The following is a 20,798-nucleotide window of genomic DNA, read 5'->3' as shown; positions in this document are numbered from 1 at the left end:
GTTTGTCGCTTATGATGGCATAGCCCTTGGTGGAAACCTGGAGTTACCCCATTGCACTGTACATATGTACGTACAATGCGCCTCCACACTCAGCGCGAAAATAATTGATTGCAACACACACACACACACATGCAAACCACGCAGTGCGAAAAAGCGCACGTGCAGGACTTGGCAAACTATTTACTTGATTTTATTACGCATAAAAAAAAAATGAAAATAACGCATAAAAGCGCGTCACATTATTACGTTGCACCAAGCGTGGTTTTTCAACTAAGTTGTAACGCGCACACGCAAATTCATTGGGCGTCAACTCCCGCACATTTCGGCGATTGTTTGCCGCCTGCACAAGTCATCGCTATGCCATTTTTTACATTTTCTTTCTTATTCGCGAATTCTTGTTAATGCTTACTCTTCCTCACAGTTGCTTGTCGCCTTTTGTTGCCACCTCCGTCATCGTGAAATTTCGCTTATAGAATTTTCTGCTTTCATTGCTTCAACTTTCGCTTTTTCTTAACTTAGTGTGTTTTCACTTTTCTCAACATGTTACATAGCCATTGATTTTTATTTATTTTTTGGCTGCCCACGCACATAATGTCACGTGTTCACTCGTGAAAATATAACACAATAATATATATGTATGTGTATATCCACTGTAATTCAGTGCCAAGCGACAAACAGGTATATTCTGCCAATGCATATCGCTACCTAAAATGCAAACCAACGTAAAATCACTTGTATTAAGTTTACATGCGTAGTTAAAATGATATAATACATAGAAACCACTCATATTGAAACAAAATTTGAGTTTTAGTTATAAAATAGTTATAAAGTGGTTATATATTAGTTATAGTTGACAGCGGAAGGTGAAAACTATATGCCACATTTATGTAACATGATTTAGCAAATCGAAATCAACAACAAACTCAATATGTTATTATTATGTTATTTTCCATTTTAGGTGACGATACACATATACACTCATACCTATAACACTATACATTCTCCTTGTTTACGCTTGTCACTTAGCCTATTGTCCATGATAAAGGTTTCGGGTGGCATGTTTTAAATTTTTAAAATACCGTTAGTTTTTCTTGCTGAATGCAAGCTAAATTTTAGTAAAGTATAGCAGTTGCTTTCATATGAAAAGTTCTATTATTTTTAGTTACAAAAAATGTTATCAGAAATTGTATATACAGACTTACAGCGGCTATAAAGGCACACTAGCCATTTCGAGAGTTTGCGCTAAAATGCGCCCTATAACAGTATTTTCCTCAGCTGCAATCTAGCGGCGAATACGGAAACGGGTTTCCACTCTCTCTGTCAATGCCGAACTCTATTTACCGATACAAAAATAATAACGGGTATGTGTAAGTATTTTCGTTGAGAGCATCAAATGGTTTGAAAGCAACGTTGAAACGTGATAGCAAGATTATAAATTTCTACGATACAACCAGCTGTTAGAATGTTTAAAGTACATATGATAATATATCACGTCACCGAAAATTTTGTGCTCTTGCAAATTGGAAGGATTGAAACCAGGCAAATTCTTTTCGAATTTGCATAGTATGCCTGAGAAGTTGATCGATATTTTCAATAAAAAGTTCGCTTTAGGAACTGGGGTTCACATATTCTTTACCCAGGGGCTTGAACAATTTTGGTTGCGTTTGGACAAAATTTGATTATAAGTTGGCATGCTTCAAAGGCACTTTACGTACAAAGTTTTATACCGTTATGTTAACTGTTTCTTGATTTGTACACAGGAAAGTGTAAGAATCAAATGGCTTTTAAAATTTTGTTATATGGGAAGTAAGCGTGGTTCTGTAGGGATTTCGTCCAGTTTCGTACTGTTACATACAAATGTGAGAAGAATGTTTCGTACTAAATTAATTAGTGATTTCACCTAAGAGTGGGCGGTGCCATGCTCATTGTCCAGTTTTTCGGCGGCTCCTATTAAGCCTTCTCATACGATTTTGGCTGTACAATTTTAAGTGTCTGTCATACTTAGTTATTGATTTGTCCTTGTCCTGTGCCTTTTAGTAGTTTTTAACAGTACCATTATATGGGGAGTGGACGAAGTTATCTTCTGTTTTAAACCATGTTTACAGTGTAGATAGGGGCACTAAAGAGAATTTGATTATAGTAGGTTACGTGCTTTAGGTGTGTATGTACATTAAAGCAAAAATAGGGCACGGTCACGCCCACTTTTAACGAATTTATTAATAACAATTCTTAATCTTATGTTGGTGTTTAATGATGACACTTTATAAGTTTTCGATAATGTTATTTTGCGGGAGTGGCATGACGCCTAGAAACATGTGTACTAAGTGTTTCATTAAGATTTCAGAAAGTTTTGTTGAAGTTACTGCTTGCACAGACGAACAGTCACCCGGATTTGAATTCCTCCTTTCATTCTGATCATTTATAGTTTATACACATAACCCTGTATTTGTGTATTTCTGTAAGTATCTACAAATATGATTAAAATAATTAAAATTAAAAAAAAAAATCAATTAGCAAATTAACCTTGTTTTTAACTATTCAATATAAAAGTTTATTATCAAGTGCCATCCAAGTCAATGATAGCAGTCAACTGTTGCACATGGCGTATGATCAATGTTTTATGAATTTACTTTCAAGAGAAGATTTTACTTTAAATTTAGTAAACTATTTTTGCTGAGGTTTATGCGATTTCATAACATTATTATAGGTAATTTATTATAATTCTACTCACCAAATAAAATCCTTGCAATGCGAGCAGAATGTTCGCTGCTTGAAGAAACGCGGTATGAAGCAATGATCTTTAACGGCGAAAATATTTTTCTTCTTTAGCGCGCCTTTACGTAGGCGTGATTTCATTTTATTCTCACTGCCGCTAGCCTCGTCCTGCAGCGGCTGATCGCCGTTGTTGTCTTGCGTTTCAGACATCTTGTTGGTGGTTTTGTTGTTTAACTGTTGATATTTACTAATAGTACACTATAATCTTACTTGCTGCTAATGTTGGGTTAAGCGTGTACTATTAGTTGCACTTTAAAATAATTTTTTTATATTTTACTAAATTTTTTATTTTATTAATTTTAATTTTTTTATATATAATTAGAATGATTTATACTAATACACTTTGAGATACAATTTTTAGTTGGGTTTGTTGATTTTAACTTTGCTTAGCTATTATTTCTTATAACTTTTTCACGTATTTCATTCGTAATTAACTTTTATATATTTTCAATAACAAGTAGACCCTTTTTTATAAATTTTCCATTTATTTTATTTTTTGACGATTTTGTTTGACAAATATATCTAATGAAACATTTTTTATTTAATATAAGATTTATTTAATTTTAATTTTAATTAATTATATAAATCTGCCCTCATACGGTTTTGCTGCCTTTTGACGATATTTTTGTTATATATGTTTGTTGTTATTTTTTTAGTGATTTTTTTCTAAGTTTACCAATCACAAGCACAACGAAATGATTCTTTCATGTTTAACTAAATACTCACAGTTTCACGCGTTTATGCAACAGTAACTCTTATTAATTTGTAACGTGTTATTTTTGTTATTTAGTTATCCGTTATGTTATAAATTCAATATATCTGCAGTTTTTCTATCTAAAATCCATCAGTGGCACACAGCTGCCATAGCTTATTAAATTGTTTTTTCAGATTATCCAGGCTTTACGCGGAATTTTCTCCGTTCATCCGTTTTCACAATCCGTTTCTCATAATTTCCTTTAAAAATTGCAGATTTTTTATGAAATTTACACCAATTTTTCAGGCAAAAATTTTATTTTTTCATATTTTGCTTTTATGTCTTGGACGTATATTATTATTTATTTAATACGATTTTTCAGAAATTATTTTTTTGTTTTATTTTACTTCTATATTAATATTTTTCATTTTAACTTTTGACGAAAATTTTTTCACAATTCATTATTTTGGTATAATTTTGCTTATCTTTGAAACATACTCAAATAGACGAACTCATAGGAGACGAAATATAAAAATAAATATACATATATAAAATATACAAGCTACCATACAAGATTTATGCAAATTATTATGTTTTATATAACTAAGAATTCTTTCTAAAATTAATTAAAATAAAATTAAATTTATTTTTTATAGAACTAAAAATTCTATTAAAAACGCATGTGCATACTAAATAAAATTTTGAAATTGTTTCATATTTTTGATTTAATTATTTCATATTTATTTATTTTAAATAATTTTGCTTTATATATTTTCTTTATTATATGACTAGTTTAAATAAGTTTTCTGATAATCTAACTATCTATAATTTCGATTCTGAAACTTATGTACATAGTAAAAAATTCGAATTCGAATTCAAAATAATTTATAAAAAAATTTTTAGCTTTTTTTATATTTTTTTATTTCTTTCATATTTATTGTTAAAATATTTTTCTTTTCATTTTTTTTTTTTTGATATATGACTATTATTATTAGTTTTAATATTCTGTCACTGTCCACCGTATAAGTTCCCTAACGAAACGCAAATAATTTTGCACAAAAACCGAAATAATTCAAATATATACTATCGTCACATAAATATTTTTCTTCATTGCCATTCTTTTGAGCGTTGCACGTTGGACACCGCCAAACACGTGTAAACACCGCGAATTAGACTAGTAACCGAATATCAACAAGTTACGTATACGCACCGGCTGTCTGGCCGCTGCTTTCTCTCCACTCTGTTGCTCGCATGCAAATAGTACTCCAGGGACATGAGTGCCTTCACAAATATCAACGACAGTTGAGTGACATAAGCACGCAGTGTTGGCAAATTACAACAACAAAAAGGTCATTTAATAAAAAAGAGACAATAAAAAACTCATCGGTTTGATAACAACGGTATAACACCTGAACGACACCAACTCAGTTGTGTAGGCGACGCAACAGCTATCGATATTGTTTACCGTTATGTGAGTGAAACTTGTGAAAATTTGTGTGCGCAACGTTACCATTAGTAAGTTGTTTTATTTTATTTCTTTTTAACTAATTTTTTTTTATTTGCTTTGGATTCATGGGGCAAGAAAAATATATGGCTTTTAGCGAACAAAATAAGGACTGCGATAAAGCAGTTGCGAGTGACGAGTTTTGAAATAAAAGGTTTTGGTGTGTCTAAGTGCAGGAGGAGTGCTAGTGTAAGTTAAATTTTGTATTTGTATTTAGGAATGAAAAATTATAATAATGAATAAAAAATATTATTAAATGCTATTACTTAAAAAAATAAAAAAAATATACCAAAAACAAAAAAAATTGTAAAAAATATTTTTACATAAAAATATTTACTTAAAAAAATTTACAATTTAAGAGGAAAACAGCCGAAAAGTGTGCCCAAATGATCCTTTAAAAATGATGAAAAATTGTTGCATATAATATTTAAAAATTCAAATTTTATTGCTATATTTTTAAAGTGAAATTTGAAGTTCTTATAAAAATTATTTGTTTCCAAAGCAGCTCATATTTTGTCGGAATCGTCGTCATTGGACTATTATAGCATAAGCTGCCATGCAAACTTTTCGATCAAAAGCAGCTCTCATATGGAAGACTTTTTCATTTGACGAGAAATTTTCAAGAAACGTGGCATGACTTATTGCTTCTAACAGTACAATCTCCATAGAAATTGTGCAGATCGGTCTAGTACAGCATATAGCTGCCACACAAACTTATCGTTCAAAATCAAGAGATATTTTTATGCTCTAAGAAATGCCACTGTGAAGTGCTAGGCACTATAATTTCGGTGCAGCCAAAGTTAATATTTGGAAAAGTGGGCGTGGCCCCGCCCCCTACCAAATTTTTTGTACATATCTCGGAAACTACTATAGCTATGTCAACCAAACTCTACAGAGTTATTTCCCTCAGGCTTTTCCATATACAGTTCGAAAATGGAAGAAATCGGATAATAACCACGCACACCTCCCATACAAAGGTTATGTTGAAAATCACTAAAAGTGCGTTAACCGACTAACAAAAAACGTCAGAAACACTAAATTTTACGGAAGAAATGGCAGAAGGAAGCTGCACCCAGGCTTTTTTTAAAAATTGAAAATGGGCGTGGCGCCCCCCACTTATGGACCAAAAACCATATCTCAGGAACTACTAGACCGATTTCAATGAAATTCGGTATATAATATTTTCTTAACACCCTGATGACATGTACGAAATATGGGTGAAATTTTCACTGAAGTTTTAATTTTTTTGTAAAATTTATCCGCAATGGCCGAGAAAACAAATACTTTACCAAAAATTTCAGAATTCATTGTTATTAGAGTCTGTTTTTAGCAATAAAAAATTCTAAGAAAATTCTTCATTTTTCATACGAGGAAAATATTTTAGAAAAAATGCTGTTTTTTAGCTGAGGAAACCTATGTAATCTTTTAATTGACGAAACAAAAAAAATCTGCAGTTAAAATCACATAAAAATATTTTTTATTATTATTTCGAAGCACGTTCATTTATTTAGTTTGTGTAGATTAGTTTGGTTTCGCTAAAGATTTAAAACCAACTGTTTTATATTATTTTGCCCTCACTTGACTCACCTTCTCAACAATTTTCCAGTAGACTAACTTTTGGTCATGAGGTCTTAATCATTACAACTTTTTTCTTTAAATTGGAAAGGATTTTTTTTTTTAATTTTTAACGAAACTTGTAATTTTCTTTATCACCATCTACAATCAATGTTTAGCCACAGTTCACTGCAATAATATCGAGTGCTCAAAATCATTCACAAATTGTGTTAAGTTCACACGAAATGCCGGCGGTGCGCAAATAAATCTCACACTCTGCACTCCGCACTTGAAAACAAAAAAAAAATTGGCGCACTATTTGCAACACACACCCACAGTTGCACAAACTGGTTTGTTACACAAAACGGGCAGCGCAACAAAAATTACTAAAAATCGGCTAGCCAGTCAGTCATAAGCACAGTTGGCCGCAGCGCGAACAGGCAATTGGCGAACAGCGTGAAAAGAATGCTACACAACTAAATCGGCCAGCAAAGTTTTCACTTACAGCCGCTTACTTACACAATCGTTTGCTTTTGCTGATGAAGGATTTATTTATATTTTAATTGTCGCAATTTATTTGTTTACCAAACGAAATTTCTTTTAATTTTTATTTCTCAGCGCCAGTTAACCAATTGCTTACGGCTGTGTACTATGTACTTGTGATTTTATTGAATTGCTTCTTTTTGCCTTGGTATTTTACTCTCTAATATCCGATTGACGCCCGCGTTCAGATCAGCACACGTCCGCAACGCTCAACAACCCGATACTTTGTGAAAATTGTCAAAACAGCCGCGGCTGGCGAGAGTCCAGAGCTGGCGGCGAGAGCCACGCTGCCCATGCCTAATTGCTTGCTGGCATGCCTATGTGTGTGTATGTGTCTCAGTGTGCGCGTGGTGAATTTCTCAGCTGAGCAACTAGTGTGCTGTGCTTGTGCTGTTGTTTGCTCTTGCCACACTCGGCTGCTTTTTGGCAGTTTCGAATTTTTTTGGAGCAAACTCAAATGAGCAAAGCGAAACAAGTGCAACAAAAATCTGTGTACTGTGTTGTAGCAGCACTGTCACACCAAACAGTTGTCATCATATTTCATTCTCTCTCTCTTACTGTGGAGTGGTTTTCCGCTTGAGTTAGTGCTCTTTGCTATCGCTCTTGCAACACATGTTGCATGCGGGACGTTGAAAGCTTTCTCCGCCAATTTTCTCTTAAAAGGTTTTCGAAATAGAGATATGTTTACCAGAAAATATAAGGTTTTAAGTCATACAGCACAACAATGGGTTATAGGGAGACTATGGCTTTAGTATAAGTGGTTGCCCGATATAGATATTTTTTAACATTTAGGCCTACGTGCGAAAAGTAATATTACTGCAGAATTTTATAAATTTAGCCATATCAGCAGAGGATTTTTAGATTAAATGACCAAAAATTGTTCAACCCCTAGCTGACATATAATCGAAAATATTTGTCAATGTGAGAGAGATATAACTGAAATTCAAGGATAATCGCTCTCCGACAATGGTACAATTGTTTATTCAAACTTAAATTCTGTGTTTTCAAACATTTTCTTAAAGCTACTCAAAAAGGGATGCACAATAGACGCACTTTGGCTTTTAAATTTTTTATAAGAGCAATATTTTCTTAACATAAATTTTTTAATCGTGTTTATTTTAGATTTACTAGAAGTAAATGAAAATAATTTCAGCAATGAGTACTGCCTCCTTTGTTAGCAATAACTTCATATATCCGGCAGTTAATGTTTCCATATCTTCGTATTCGTATACGTTCCGTGTTAGCCAGCCCCACACAGTTTCAATTACGTTAAGATCTGGAGAATATGGTGGCCAGGTCATGATATTTAATGAAATAAATGACTTTACTACTAAATTTTGATAATACGGATTCCAATATTGTTTTGAAGCAATCGCCGTTCATCTTCTGATCGATAAAAATCAAGTCAATTGTTCCATAAAACGTGATGGCACCCATATCAAGATTCCACCTTCTCAGCTATGCTGACGACTTGAATATAGCTAATCTTTCTGCAAATCGTGATAATGGTATTGAAAGCCAACAGAGCCATCTAAAATAAAACGTTTTTCATCAGTACTAACAACTGAATTCCAATTATTGTCGAGTGTAAGATTGAACAGTATACGTCATTTATTCTTTCGCGAATCGAAGCCGTTTCTCTTTGCGTAGTTCATGCAAAGAGGGTCTTTTCTTGATCTCTAGACGCTTTAGGTTTTCTGCATTTCTTCCTGTACGCTGAACAGTTGAAAGGCTTGCTTTTACGCCGACTAATTCTTTAATCTTAGCTGCAGACTTAGTCGAATTTGAAGTAATTCAAACAATTTTGCGTACTGATTGTTCAGATAGAGGTTTTTTCCCTTAAAGTGATTTCCATATGTCTCTGGTTTCTTTAAATATCTATTAACGATACTGGAGCTGAGTTTTATCTGGTTGTCAATGTTTTAATTGGATAGTTTGCCAGTTTACTTTAAATATACCTCGTAAATAATTTATTTGTTTATTTTTAGTACTTTCTCATTAGAAAAACTGCACTTGCTTACGCAAGACAAAGAAATATGTATAAGCTGCGTCTATTTCAATGACCAACCGAAAACCCACGTGATTACCATAGACATTTCTGGAACCTTCGAATGGACAGTTATTTTTTCGCAAATCAACCAACTATGAGCAAATATTTTTCGGATAAGATTCGAACTTACATAAGAAAAGCATTTTGGACAATAAGAAAAAGCATGATTATAAATATAACAATTTATTTAAAAAAACGTTGGTGCGTCCAACTTAAAACCAGCGGTGTACGTCTGTACGTCAAAAATTGGTTGAGTCGGACCAATACATACTTACCTTATCCCTCATATACCTTACATAAAGATTTTCGACCTTCCGGGTGACTTCATGCTAGATATATCAGCCAATATTCGAGTTATCTCAATGAAAATCACAGAACATTTACATTTTTATTCAAACCAGTATACCTTTGTACCTAAAATAGATACAATTGGGCGAAAACTTTACCCAGCTCATATACATATAACTAATATCAGTATTTCCGAACATCCGGCTGATTTTGCTCCATATGATTGTATGAAACCCTGGGAACATTGTTTTAGTATGTGGCATGATAATAGTTAATAGATAAAACCGGGTCGATACTACCCCGACTCTCATATACTAATTATAATACTTTTGAATTGTTCTCTCAGTGTATGAGCTATATGGAGTATATATATAAATATATGTATACATATATAAAGAGTGTAAAATAATAAAATATTTGGTTGCCGCTATGCATGTAATCCATCCAGTCAACGGCAAGTAAATACCATAATGCCCGGTAACAATTGCTTTGTCATTTGGCTCCAGCTTGAACTCTTATGAAGCCAAGCCAGCTCAACGTGAACTACGAAAAGATCCCTAAATGATCTATTTTTACTAATTTTTTTTTTGTTGATTTGTTTCTGTTTTTAGAATTGGATGAGAGATTCTAAAAATCCTTGATTGATTGTTTTGGAACCCATGGCTAACTTACAACACCTAGTTTTAATTGAGCTGAAACACCATTTCAAGCTTTTCTTCTTGAAACACTCTATTCTGTTTTTCTCGCCAACTAATACCATTTTTGTTAATTAAATTAGCTTTTCGCAATCATGTCATTAATTGAACACAATTTACCACTCATAAGTTAATATTTAATTATGCTATGAAAATTGAAGTTTAATTAGCTTCTATTTCCAAAGGTATTTTCATAGGCAAACTTAAAAAGAGAGTTACATAACTGTAAAAATTTGTTTCAAACTTATGTGATTCGTTAAGGGATCGCTTCGGTGTGAAATTTTCGAAAAATCGATTTGTTTTGTTGCATTATCGGTCAGTATACACTGCAATAAACTAATAAAAAAATCTCTCAAATTTTGAAATCAAAATTAAAATTATTACGGTCGCTACAGCGTTTCTTGTAGAAAAGGAACAGCGTGGAGAACACTGCCACTCATATCTTTAAACGGCTTTTTTCAGAATAGGTTTTTGAAAGCGGTTTAAACTCTCAAAAGAAGAGTTCTGAAGATATCTAGTTCCAATCTGAAGAGAATATTTTTAACGTCATTCGCTATTGCGCTATGGAAACTTGTATTTTTTTTAAATCTTCTTATTGTTTTCTATTTTCATTAAACCTACCGAAAATTGTATTTTTTCTTAATTCTTTCTTTTCTAAAGTAAATAATATGATAACTCCTTTTGAGACAAAGAAATTTCTTTAAAAAATCTAAATTTTTATAACACAAATGATTGATTTATAAAATTTCTATATGAGAATTTGTAATAAAATTAATTATTAATTTTTAAATTAAAAACTAAAAAATTATAAAAATGTATTTTTCACAAATAATTAATTTTTAAAAATTTTCTCTTATTATTTTCGATTTTGAATTAAAAATACTGTCTAAAACAATCAAGAGCCACCAGTACACTTGAATATTTTTGCCTACCTCCGAAGCATAGTTAAAAAAATATTACATGTATGTATATATCTTAACTATTAACTCATCTCAGTTTAATTAATTTGTACCTTTTTTGAAGACAAAGAAATTTTATTATAAATATATTATTATATATATATATATTAAGTTTGTCACGAAGTTTGTAACACCCAGAAGGAAGCGCCGGAGACCCTATAAAGTATATATATAAATGATACGTACGTTGAGCAGAGTCGATTAAGCCATGTCCGTCTGTCCGTCCGTCTGTCTATATATATACGAACTGGTACCTCAGTTTTTGAGTTATCGTTTTGAAATTTCGTAAACGTCATTTTCTCTTCAAGAAGCTGCTCATTTGTCGGAACGGCCGATATCGGATTACTATAACATATAGCTGCCATACAAACTGAATGATCGGAATCAAGTTTTTGTATGGAAAAATTTTACATTTGACAATGTATCTTCACCAAATTTGGTACAGATTATTTTCTAATGCAACAATGTAATCTCCGCAGAAATTGTTCAGATCGGTTAACTATAGCATATAGCTACCATACAAACTAAATGATCGGAATCAAATGCTTTCATGGGAAACTTCCTTCTTTGACGATATATCTTCACTAAATTTGGTATGAGCTTTTGTTTATAGAAATAATGATTACTATAGCATATAGCTGCTATACAAACCGAACGATCGGAATCAAGGGCTTGTATGGAAAACTTTCGCATTTGACGTGGTATCTTCACGAAATTTGGCATGGATTACTGCTTAAGGTAACAATATAATCTCCAAAAAAATTGTTCAGAACGAATTACTATAGCATATAGCTTCCATACAAACTGAACACATAGTTACTAAGAGAAATGCACCTGTGAAGGGTATTTAGCTTCGGTGCAACCGAAGTTAACGTTTTTTCTTGTTTTTTTAATAATTTGTGTTTTTCGAGATTATTATATGCATTATAAAGTGACCCGGAAGTTCGAAAAACCTTAATATTAGGTATATGAGGGCTCAGGAAAATATTGACCCGATTCAACCCATTTTTGAAACACAGAATTACTGTTGCTAAGAAAGCATTCGGTCTGAATTTCAATTGCATATCTCTCACATTGACCGATATTTTTGGTCAAAATTCAGCTATAGATAGTGAGATAAACATATTCGATACCTAGGGGGTTGAACATTTTCGGTTGGTTTTGAAAAATAACGGGTAGAGCGATGATAAAATCCCGATCTGAAGTAATAAGCACTGTAAGGCACGCATAAATTGGCCACAGTTTTCGATACGTCACAACAATAGGTGATTGGAAGAGAGGTTCTTTGTCATGGCTTGATAAGCAGGTTGATGTACAATATCGGAACATATGCCAAACAATGAAATTTAAAAATGGTTCACTGATGGGTTGGGGGTGTTCTAGCGAAAATGAGCTGAGCGTACTTCGGCGGATCGATGTTATAATGCATACCATAGATTATACGCTCATAACTTTCACGTCTGTAAATATTCAGACAAGAAGGTGGACAAAGTGATCACGATCCGAAATATACCGAAAAAAACTACCAAATTGTGGTTTGTGGATATTAGGATTAAATTTCTCGACTATCCTCTTAGTCTCTTGATTTGAAATTCATTGAGTACCTTTAACCATATTTTACCATATTTAAAAAATAATATTTTTATCGAAAGGAAAGCTCAAAAAATTTAATTGAATTAAGGAAGTGTCCATAATTGCACCTTTTCAAAATGGAATATTTTTATTTTAATCATTAATTTTTTAATGAAGTTGTGGGATTCAAAGCAAATTCTATACGCTTTCGTCTGTATTGTTTTTAAAAAAATTTCCGAGCTTTATATTAGAAAAATGTATATACATACTTTTATGGGGCTAGAATTTAGCCACTTTTCAAATAGAAAACCTTAAGGGGCTATACCAATGTGACGCATGAAAAATTAGGTGATTTTCGTGAATTTTTTTTAAGAGAAAGTACGCTATTGAATATCTCGAGGCTTCTTTTAACGTAATAAGTGTAATATTTTAAGCTATATTTTACAAAAATGTTGAAAAATAACGGAATTATGAGCTGCCAATTGTTGGCGTGATTCCGGCCGATTAAATAGCTGAAAAAAAAAAATTCGAAAATATATTAAACTCAAAGATATATTCTATACTATGATCTACGATCTTTGAAAAATTTCAAAAATTACCAAAATGGCGTAATTAAAAAAAAAAAACTTTTTTTTTAGGTAAAAAATGGTCGTGTTTTATTGACAATTTTCAACCAATCAAAAAGATCGTTGGTCACTATATAGTAAATGTGTTTAAAAATACTCAGTTTTAATTTGAAGTCGATCATTCAATTTCTCGTTGAGTTATGACGCCAGCAATTGTGAAAAAATCGTTTCGAGAAAAACGCGTTTAAAGTTTCACCTATATATGTTTGCACCTCCGAGCAGTCGCTCTTTAGTACGCTGCCATCCAAAAACTATTCAAGAGACGACCTTCCCTATTTCACAGGTATAGCCGATTTCACAGGTATAGCCCCTTAAAGGCACTAACCCCCAGATATCAAATATGGAATACATACAGAGTTATATTCCTGCACATTCATTAGATTTTGACTTGCATAATGAAAAGTGAAAGAATCAGATTGAATTTAAAGTTGTATAATATGTATGAGGAGAAGGCGCGTTAGTAGTCCGATTTCGCACTGTTACATATGGAAGCCAAGCCAACCTTACATACCGAATTTGGCTGAAATTGGTTGAGTAGGTCCGCACAAATATTATTTAACTTACAAATTGGCATGGCCACAGTCGAATTTTGCCACCGGCTCCTTTAAATGCCACACGAACCTCTGCAGCATAAGATTTAATGTCTGTGATATAATTAGTTATTGATTTATCTTAGTACTTTTTAAAAAGACCTTTATATAGGGAGACAGATTTATTATCCGATTTCACCAATTTTCGCATTGTTGTAAGAGGAGTTAAAAGACCAGTTGTTCTGTACAAATTTGGATTATTAAAGGGCGGAGTTACGCCCACGTCTTAAAGAGTTTGAAATCTTAGAAAAGTCTTCCAAATTATGTATGTTGTAATTGGTATCAGTCTCTTACCTTATTGTAGAGCCTAGTTATGGCGCTTTATATGTTTTCATTAAATGGAACTTTGGACGTCAGCTGATTTGATTTAGCCATGTTCATCTGCATGTATTCTCGCGAACTAGTGCTGTTTTTGATATATCGATTGCAGTTTTGCATACCTTCGTTTCTTCCTACAAGCCTTTATCGGAACTGTCGACATCGAATATATTTTATATATATACATAGCTGTCAAACAAACTGACCGATCAAAACCAATTTCTTGTATGGAAACTTTTTTATTTGTGAAAGTTATTCCAGCTTCGACCAAACTGATGTAAAAGATTTTTTCTTGTTTAATTAAAATTAAATATATTCAATTGATCAAGATTATCCGATGATCAATTACTGGTGATAATTTGCAAAAAATACTACCTAGCACTTAGCTATCTTTATTAGGCGTTCAAATCGTTAGCTTGTCACCGAACAACAATCTCTTCTTTGTATCAGAGTAAGAGATTTTCTTTATACTGATCAATATATACTAGCTAAGTCGCAGACCATTGTTGTATGAACAATCCTCACACTTATTGCGATCAAACCACTCCACGAACTCCCTTTTTACTATTAACAAATAGCGTGTCCTCTATATCATTACCATTCTTTCGACATCGTCGAAAAAAAAACTTTTTCTGGAGCATACATATAGTATTTATTTTTTATTTGTTTAAAAAAGGACAAAGATTGAGAATCGCTCTTTATAACACATTATCGATCGCATATATTAATTTCATTTGTAAAATCACAAGACTTCAAGCGCTTACGTATTGATACATACATATGTATATAAATATATCAGCTCATGTATGCAACAGCATTCAATGAATCACTAATTTTACAGCCAAAACATAATGCTACTTCCGCACTGCACATTGCGCAATACACGCAAACACGAATTGTATGCAAGCATGAAAGCCGACTCTGTAAAGTGCTACTAAACCGTTGACCAACGCTCAGCAGGTTTGTTGGTTTTCTTTTTTGGTATACCAGCCAGCATCTTATGAAATATTTCACATTCGCAGACGTTGAAGTTCTCGTTTTCTTTGCTCATTTAGCGTCGCTTCGCACACACACATATACACATACCATACACATTACCCAATGCGAACCTCTTAATGAGCAGCTGGCTGTCCCACGACTGTCGGCGTCTTGTTTTGCTTTAAACGATTGCCAAGTGACGCGTCACATAAATCTACTTATTCACAAGCTGTGCCATTTCTTGACCAGTAAAACAACTAAAATAATAACAGTAAAACGCACATGCTTGACCGACAATTTGCCGTCTTTTATTTAGTGGCTTTTAAACGGCGGCGAGTCGGCTTTGCGCCGTCAGCTGTGTCATTTAGAGTTAATGCGTTTTTATGATGACTTGTATTTTTTATAATTATTTAATAAAAACGGTAAGCTGATGCGTTTTTGCAAATGAATTCTGTTAAAAATATATTATTTAATTTTGCATCTGTAGTTGCAACACAGCGTTGACTGTTTATAATAAATTATTTGTTTGCTTCACTGAAAAAATATCATTAACGTTTATCTTATTAGAAAATATTGTTTACCAATGCTATATAAAATGCTAGTTTTATTATTTTTTTAAATAGTAAAGTAGTCAAGCATCTGGCAACCCTGCGATTTTAGGTTATACTGAAAATTACTGATTTTGCCTGAAATTTGTTAGTAACAAGTCAAATATGAAAAAGAATTAAAAAAACAAAAAGTATTAAAAAATTCAAAAAACTCTCACAAATTATTTTTGAATTCTAATTTGAACTTTTCACGATATTGAGTTGCGTTTCTTTACGAAATCTAAATTGTAGATAGCGGTTTATTAAAAATAACAATAATAATGATCATATAATAAAAATAAACATATTATGAAAAAGATTCAAAAATTTTGCAAATTATTTTTTAGTATAATATAATATATTATTTTTATTTAGGAATTCATACATATATATATATATTATTTATTTTTTTATTTTTTATAATTAGTTTTATATTTTGTCACCTCAAATGAAAAACAAAGTATCACCCAAAACCGGAATTGAGGTTTTATTGTTTACGATTCCCTACATCATATTATATATAATATATATATTATATATGCACTTATGGTACCAACCAATATTTAACCCTTTTATAACCGAAACCCAAATTTTGTTTGAATATAAATGGCTACTATTATATCGTTTTCGCTTCGTCAATTAACTTATAAAAGTGATGTTATGTTATTTTGCATTTCCGGTGACGATTTATATTTCCTACTTAAATATGTGCTTTTCTTTTTGAACAAGCCAGCTGTAACTACTTTTTAATTGACCAACATAAATCTTTTTTGATTTCAGAAAAAAATATTACAAATGCCAACAGCTGACAAGCTAAACAATCTAAATTGCTAATTGATGATACAATAACCACAGTAAACTGAAAAATTCGCACTAAAAATTCCGATCGGACAGGTGTGCAATTTTACCGCCGTTCATAAAAATACAAAGAAACCAATTCAAACTTGCAAGATAAATGTACGCACATATACATAAAAACTAATATCAAATATGTGGAAACTGAGCATTTTTCAAAGATAAGCATAATTTTAACAAAATAATGAATTGTGGAAAAATCTCGTGAAAAGAAAAGTGAAAAAAATAATATAAAGGAAAAATAAAAATAATAATAATTTCTAAAAATCTTATTAGATAAATAATGATATACCTACGTCCAAGGCATAAATGAAAAATGTGAAGAAATAATTTTGTTGGTATAAAAAATAGGTGCAAATAGCAGAAAAAAGCTAGCAATTTACAACAGAAATTATGAGAAACGGATTATGAGAAAAAAATTCGACGAACAAAATTCAGCGTAAAACACGACAATCGGAAAAAACGATTGATTAAATGCAGCTGTGTGCCACTAATGAAATTTGGGTAGAAAAGCTGCAGTTATATTGAGCTTATAACTTAACGGATAATTAAGCAAACAACAATATCAACGTTTAAAGAATTAAGTTGATGGAAAAAGGTTATAAAATACAAATTAATTAAAGCAAATGATTGCATAAGGGCGTGAAATTGTTAATATTTTGTTAAACATGATAAAGTAATTCCATTGTGCTTGTGATTGGGAAATTTAGAAAAAGTCTTTTAAAAAATAACAACAAAAGCTAAAGTTGTTGCTAAAAGCAGCAAAACGATTATGAGTGCAGATTTATTTAATTAATTAAAATTAAATAATTAAATTTAATTAAAATTAAAATTAAATAAATCTTAAATTAAATTAAAAAAAAATGTTTCATTAGATATATTCGTCAAGCCAAAATCGTCATAAAATAAAATGAATGGAATTACTAAATAAATCTACATGTTTTCGAAAATATTATAAAATTAATTTCTAATAAAATCCGTGAAAAAGTTATAAGTTAAAATAACTAAAAAAATATGAAATCCACGAACCCAACTATAAAATGTATCTTGAAAACATAAACAAAGTGTATAAGTGTAAATTGCCCTTACTATTTATAAAAACAAGTAAGGAAGGGCTAAGTTCGGGTGTCACCGAACATTTTATACTCGCATGATAAAGTGATAATCGAGATTTCATTATCCGTCATTTATATATTTTTCAAATACCGTATTTTTGTAAAGTTTTATTCCGCTATCATCATTGGTTCCAATGTATACATATATTATACAGAGAAGGCATCAGATGGAATTCAAAATAGCGTTATATTGGAAGAAGGCGTGGTTGTGAACCGATTTCACCCATATTTCGTACATGTCATCAGGGTGTTAAGAAAATATTATATACCGAATTTCATTGAAATCGGTATAGTAGTTCCTGAGATATGGTTTTTGGTCCATAAGTGGGCGAGGTCACGCCCATTTTTAATTTAAAAAAAAAAGCCTGGGTACAACTTCCTTCTGCCATTTCTTCCATAAAATTTAGTGTTTCTGACGTTTTTTGTTAGTCGGTTAACGGACTTTTAGTGATTTTCAACATAACCTTTGTATGGGAGGGGGGCGTGGTTATTATCCGATTTCTTCCATTGTTCAACTGTATATGGAAATGCCTGAAGGAAACGACTCTATAGAGTTTGGTTGACATAGCTATAGTAGTTTCCGAGATATGTACAAAAAACTTAGTAGGGGGCGGGGCCACGCCCACTTTTCGATAAAAATTACGTCCAAATATGCCCCTCCCTAATGCGATCCTTTGTGTTAAATTTCACTTTAATATCTCTATTTATGGCTTAGTTATGACACTTTTCGGTTTTCGGTTTCCGCCATTTTGTGGGCGTGGCAGTGGGCCGATTTTGCCCATTTTTGAACTTAACCTTCCTATGGAGCCAAGAAATACGTGTAACAAGTTTCATCATGAATCTCAATTTTTACTCAAGTTACAGCTTGCACGGACGGACGGACGGACAGGCGGACGGACGGACAGACAGACATCCGGATTTCGGCTCTACTCGTCACCCTGATCACTTTGGTATATATAACCCTATATCTGACTCTTTTAGTTTTAGGACTTACAAACAACCGTTATGTGAATATAGAAACTATAATATCTCGGATAAGCAACTTTGTAATTAGCAAAATATAAATATTAATAAAATTTAAAAAATTATTTTAGAAGTGCAACAAATAGTGTAACCTTAACCCAACATTAGCAGCAAGTAAAAATATAGTGTACTCTTAGTAAACATCAACAGGAAAACACCAAAAACTCCAACAGGATGTCTGAAACGCAAGACAACAACGGTGATCAGCCGCTGCAGGACGAGGTTGGCGGCAGTGAGAATAAAATGAAATCACGCCTACGTAAAGGCGCGCTAAAGAAGAAAAATATTTTCGCCGTTAAAGATCATTGCTTTATACCGCGTTTCTTCAAGCAGCCAACATTCTGTTCGCATTGCAAGGATTTTATTTGGTGAGTAGAATTATAATAAATTAGGTACTTATAATAAACAAATTGCATATAATTAAATAGTCATAAATGTTATATGTTATGATAATGCATAAAACACAGCAAAAATAGTTTAAATTAAAAATAAAATCTAGTCTTGAAACTAAATTCATAAAATATTCATCATACGCCCTTTATACCAATATATTGCTATCATTGATCTGGCTGACAATGGTTTATATTGGATAGTTCATATTTTGTCAATAGATGTCGTTGCGGTCGTATACATTCAGTGCTACCAATCACATTGTTTCATACCATATAATGTTCTAAGGTTCATTTAACCAAAAATAATAATTAAATTCGGGTAAGTTGAAAAAAAGTTACAGCTGTTCAAAAATAACTTCGAACTGCCATGCGACTGTGATGATTTTTCTGATTCTTTCACTTTCCAATATAGATATCTAGAACAAATCAATATATTCGGATAAGACTTTGGACGAATAGGGTTTTTAGATATGCCACCTAATAAGCAAATTTGTACAAGTCCGAACAAAACTAATTATCAGATACCGAATATGTGGACTCCAGTTCCTATAACGAACTTTTTACCAAAAATATCAGTCAAAACTCAGATATACTATGGAAACTCGAAAGTAGTTTTCCCTGCTTTAATCCTTACAAGTTGTGAGAGTAAAAAGTTTTCAGTCACTTGTTATATTATCATTGGCATTCACTTCGAACTTTCTAGCAGTTGGTAGCATCGTAAAACCTAATACTCTTGCTATCCCATTTCATCGGAAATGGTGCTCTCAATCGATGTTCTGCGTAATTTAAAGTTATGTACCTGATGGGTTCCAAGAATTTTGTATCGAATTTGTGATAGAGCTCGGCATTGACAGAGAAAGTGGATAACCTTTTCCGTATTGGCTGTTAATTTTCCAGTGCCCTTTAAGGGCAGTTTCTACGATTTCGGAACCCATTTAGTAAGTATTTGGTTCTACTTTTGTCATATTTCTGTCTTATTTGGGTCATGTCTGGTTTTTTTTATCTTGCAGCCTGTTCATAATTTCCAACTGTTCTGAGCTGCTGCAGCTTTGCCAACTAACCAACCTTTTCATAGCAGTAAATGCTCAAATCATGGGCAAGTGAAGTAACAGGAGATAAATATCTTCATAAAATAATTTTGAACTAATCACAATCTCATCTTATAATTTTTTCATATGTACATATATAAGAATCAGAGTATTCAATTACTGTATGATTAACGTAGTATTCCACAATTTATTTCTTCATATAAAAGCAACTATTATAATTTACTGAAAATTATCTTGCATTTGACAAGAATAGCTAGAGGTATTTTAAAAACCTCTAAACACCAACCAGAACACTATACACGCCCACAAAACCTCAAAACATTATCACGAAGAATAGGCAAAATGATAAGCGTACACAAAGATAATGTATAGTGTTAAAGGTATGTATGAGTGTGTATGTGTGTATTATTACCTAAAATGCAAAACCCCATATTATGAAAAAAAATCGAAATTGAGTTTTTTATTACATACGATTCACTACGTTACATTACATATATGTAGCATAAAATTTTCAGCTACCGCTATTAGATATAACTAATATTAACCGCTATATAACGAATTTATAACCACTATAAACTCAAATATTATTTCAATATGAGTGGTTTCTATTATATCGTTTTTTACATCGCCA

At 32.1% G+C, this 20,798-nt stretch overlaps 1 protein-coding gene and 1 long non-coding RNA gene across 6 annotated transcripts in view; one reads left to right on the top strand and one right to left on the bottom strand.

Annotated features, from left to right (window-relative positions):
* LOC120771734 (protein kinase C, brain isozyme-like) overlaps positions 1-20,798 on the bottom strand; it is a 212,670-nt gene that overhangs the window by 149,765 nt on the left and 42,107 nt on the right. Inside the window, exon 1 of one of the 5 annotated variants that reach the window (XM_040099894.1) lies at positions 2,732-3,249. The exons of the other annotated variants lie outside the window; for them this stretch is intronic. Within the exon in view, the coding sequence (XP_039955828.1) occupies positions 2,732-2,925 (194 nt within the window). The 5' untranslated portion in view covers positions 2,926-3,249. Of the gene's footprint in view, positions 1-2,731; positions 3,250-20,798 lie in introns of those variants that run through there. 5 annotated transcript variants of the gene reach the window in all.
* LOC120771735 lies at positions 16,857-19,095 on the top strand. The gene is made up of 2 exons (XR_005705000.1): positions 16,857-17,186; positions 18,801-19,095. It is a non-coding gene; the product is annotated as an uncharacterized LOC120771735 (long non-coding RNA).

The sequence above is a fragment of the Bactrocera tryoni genome, chromosome 3, assembly GCF_016617805.1.
Source record: "Bactrocera tryoni isolate S06 chromosome 3, CSIRO_BtryS06_freeze2, whole genome shotgun sequence".
Taxonomy (NCBI): Eukaryota; Metazoa; Arthropoda; class Insecta; order Diptera; family Tephritidae; genus Bactrocera; species Bactrocera tryoni.
The sequence above is the reverse complement of the archived record's forward strand: the minus strand, read 5'-3'. Positions and strand labels throughout refer to the sequence as shown.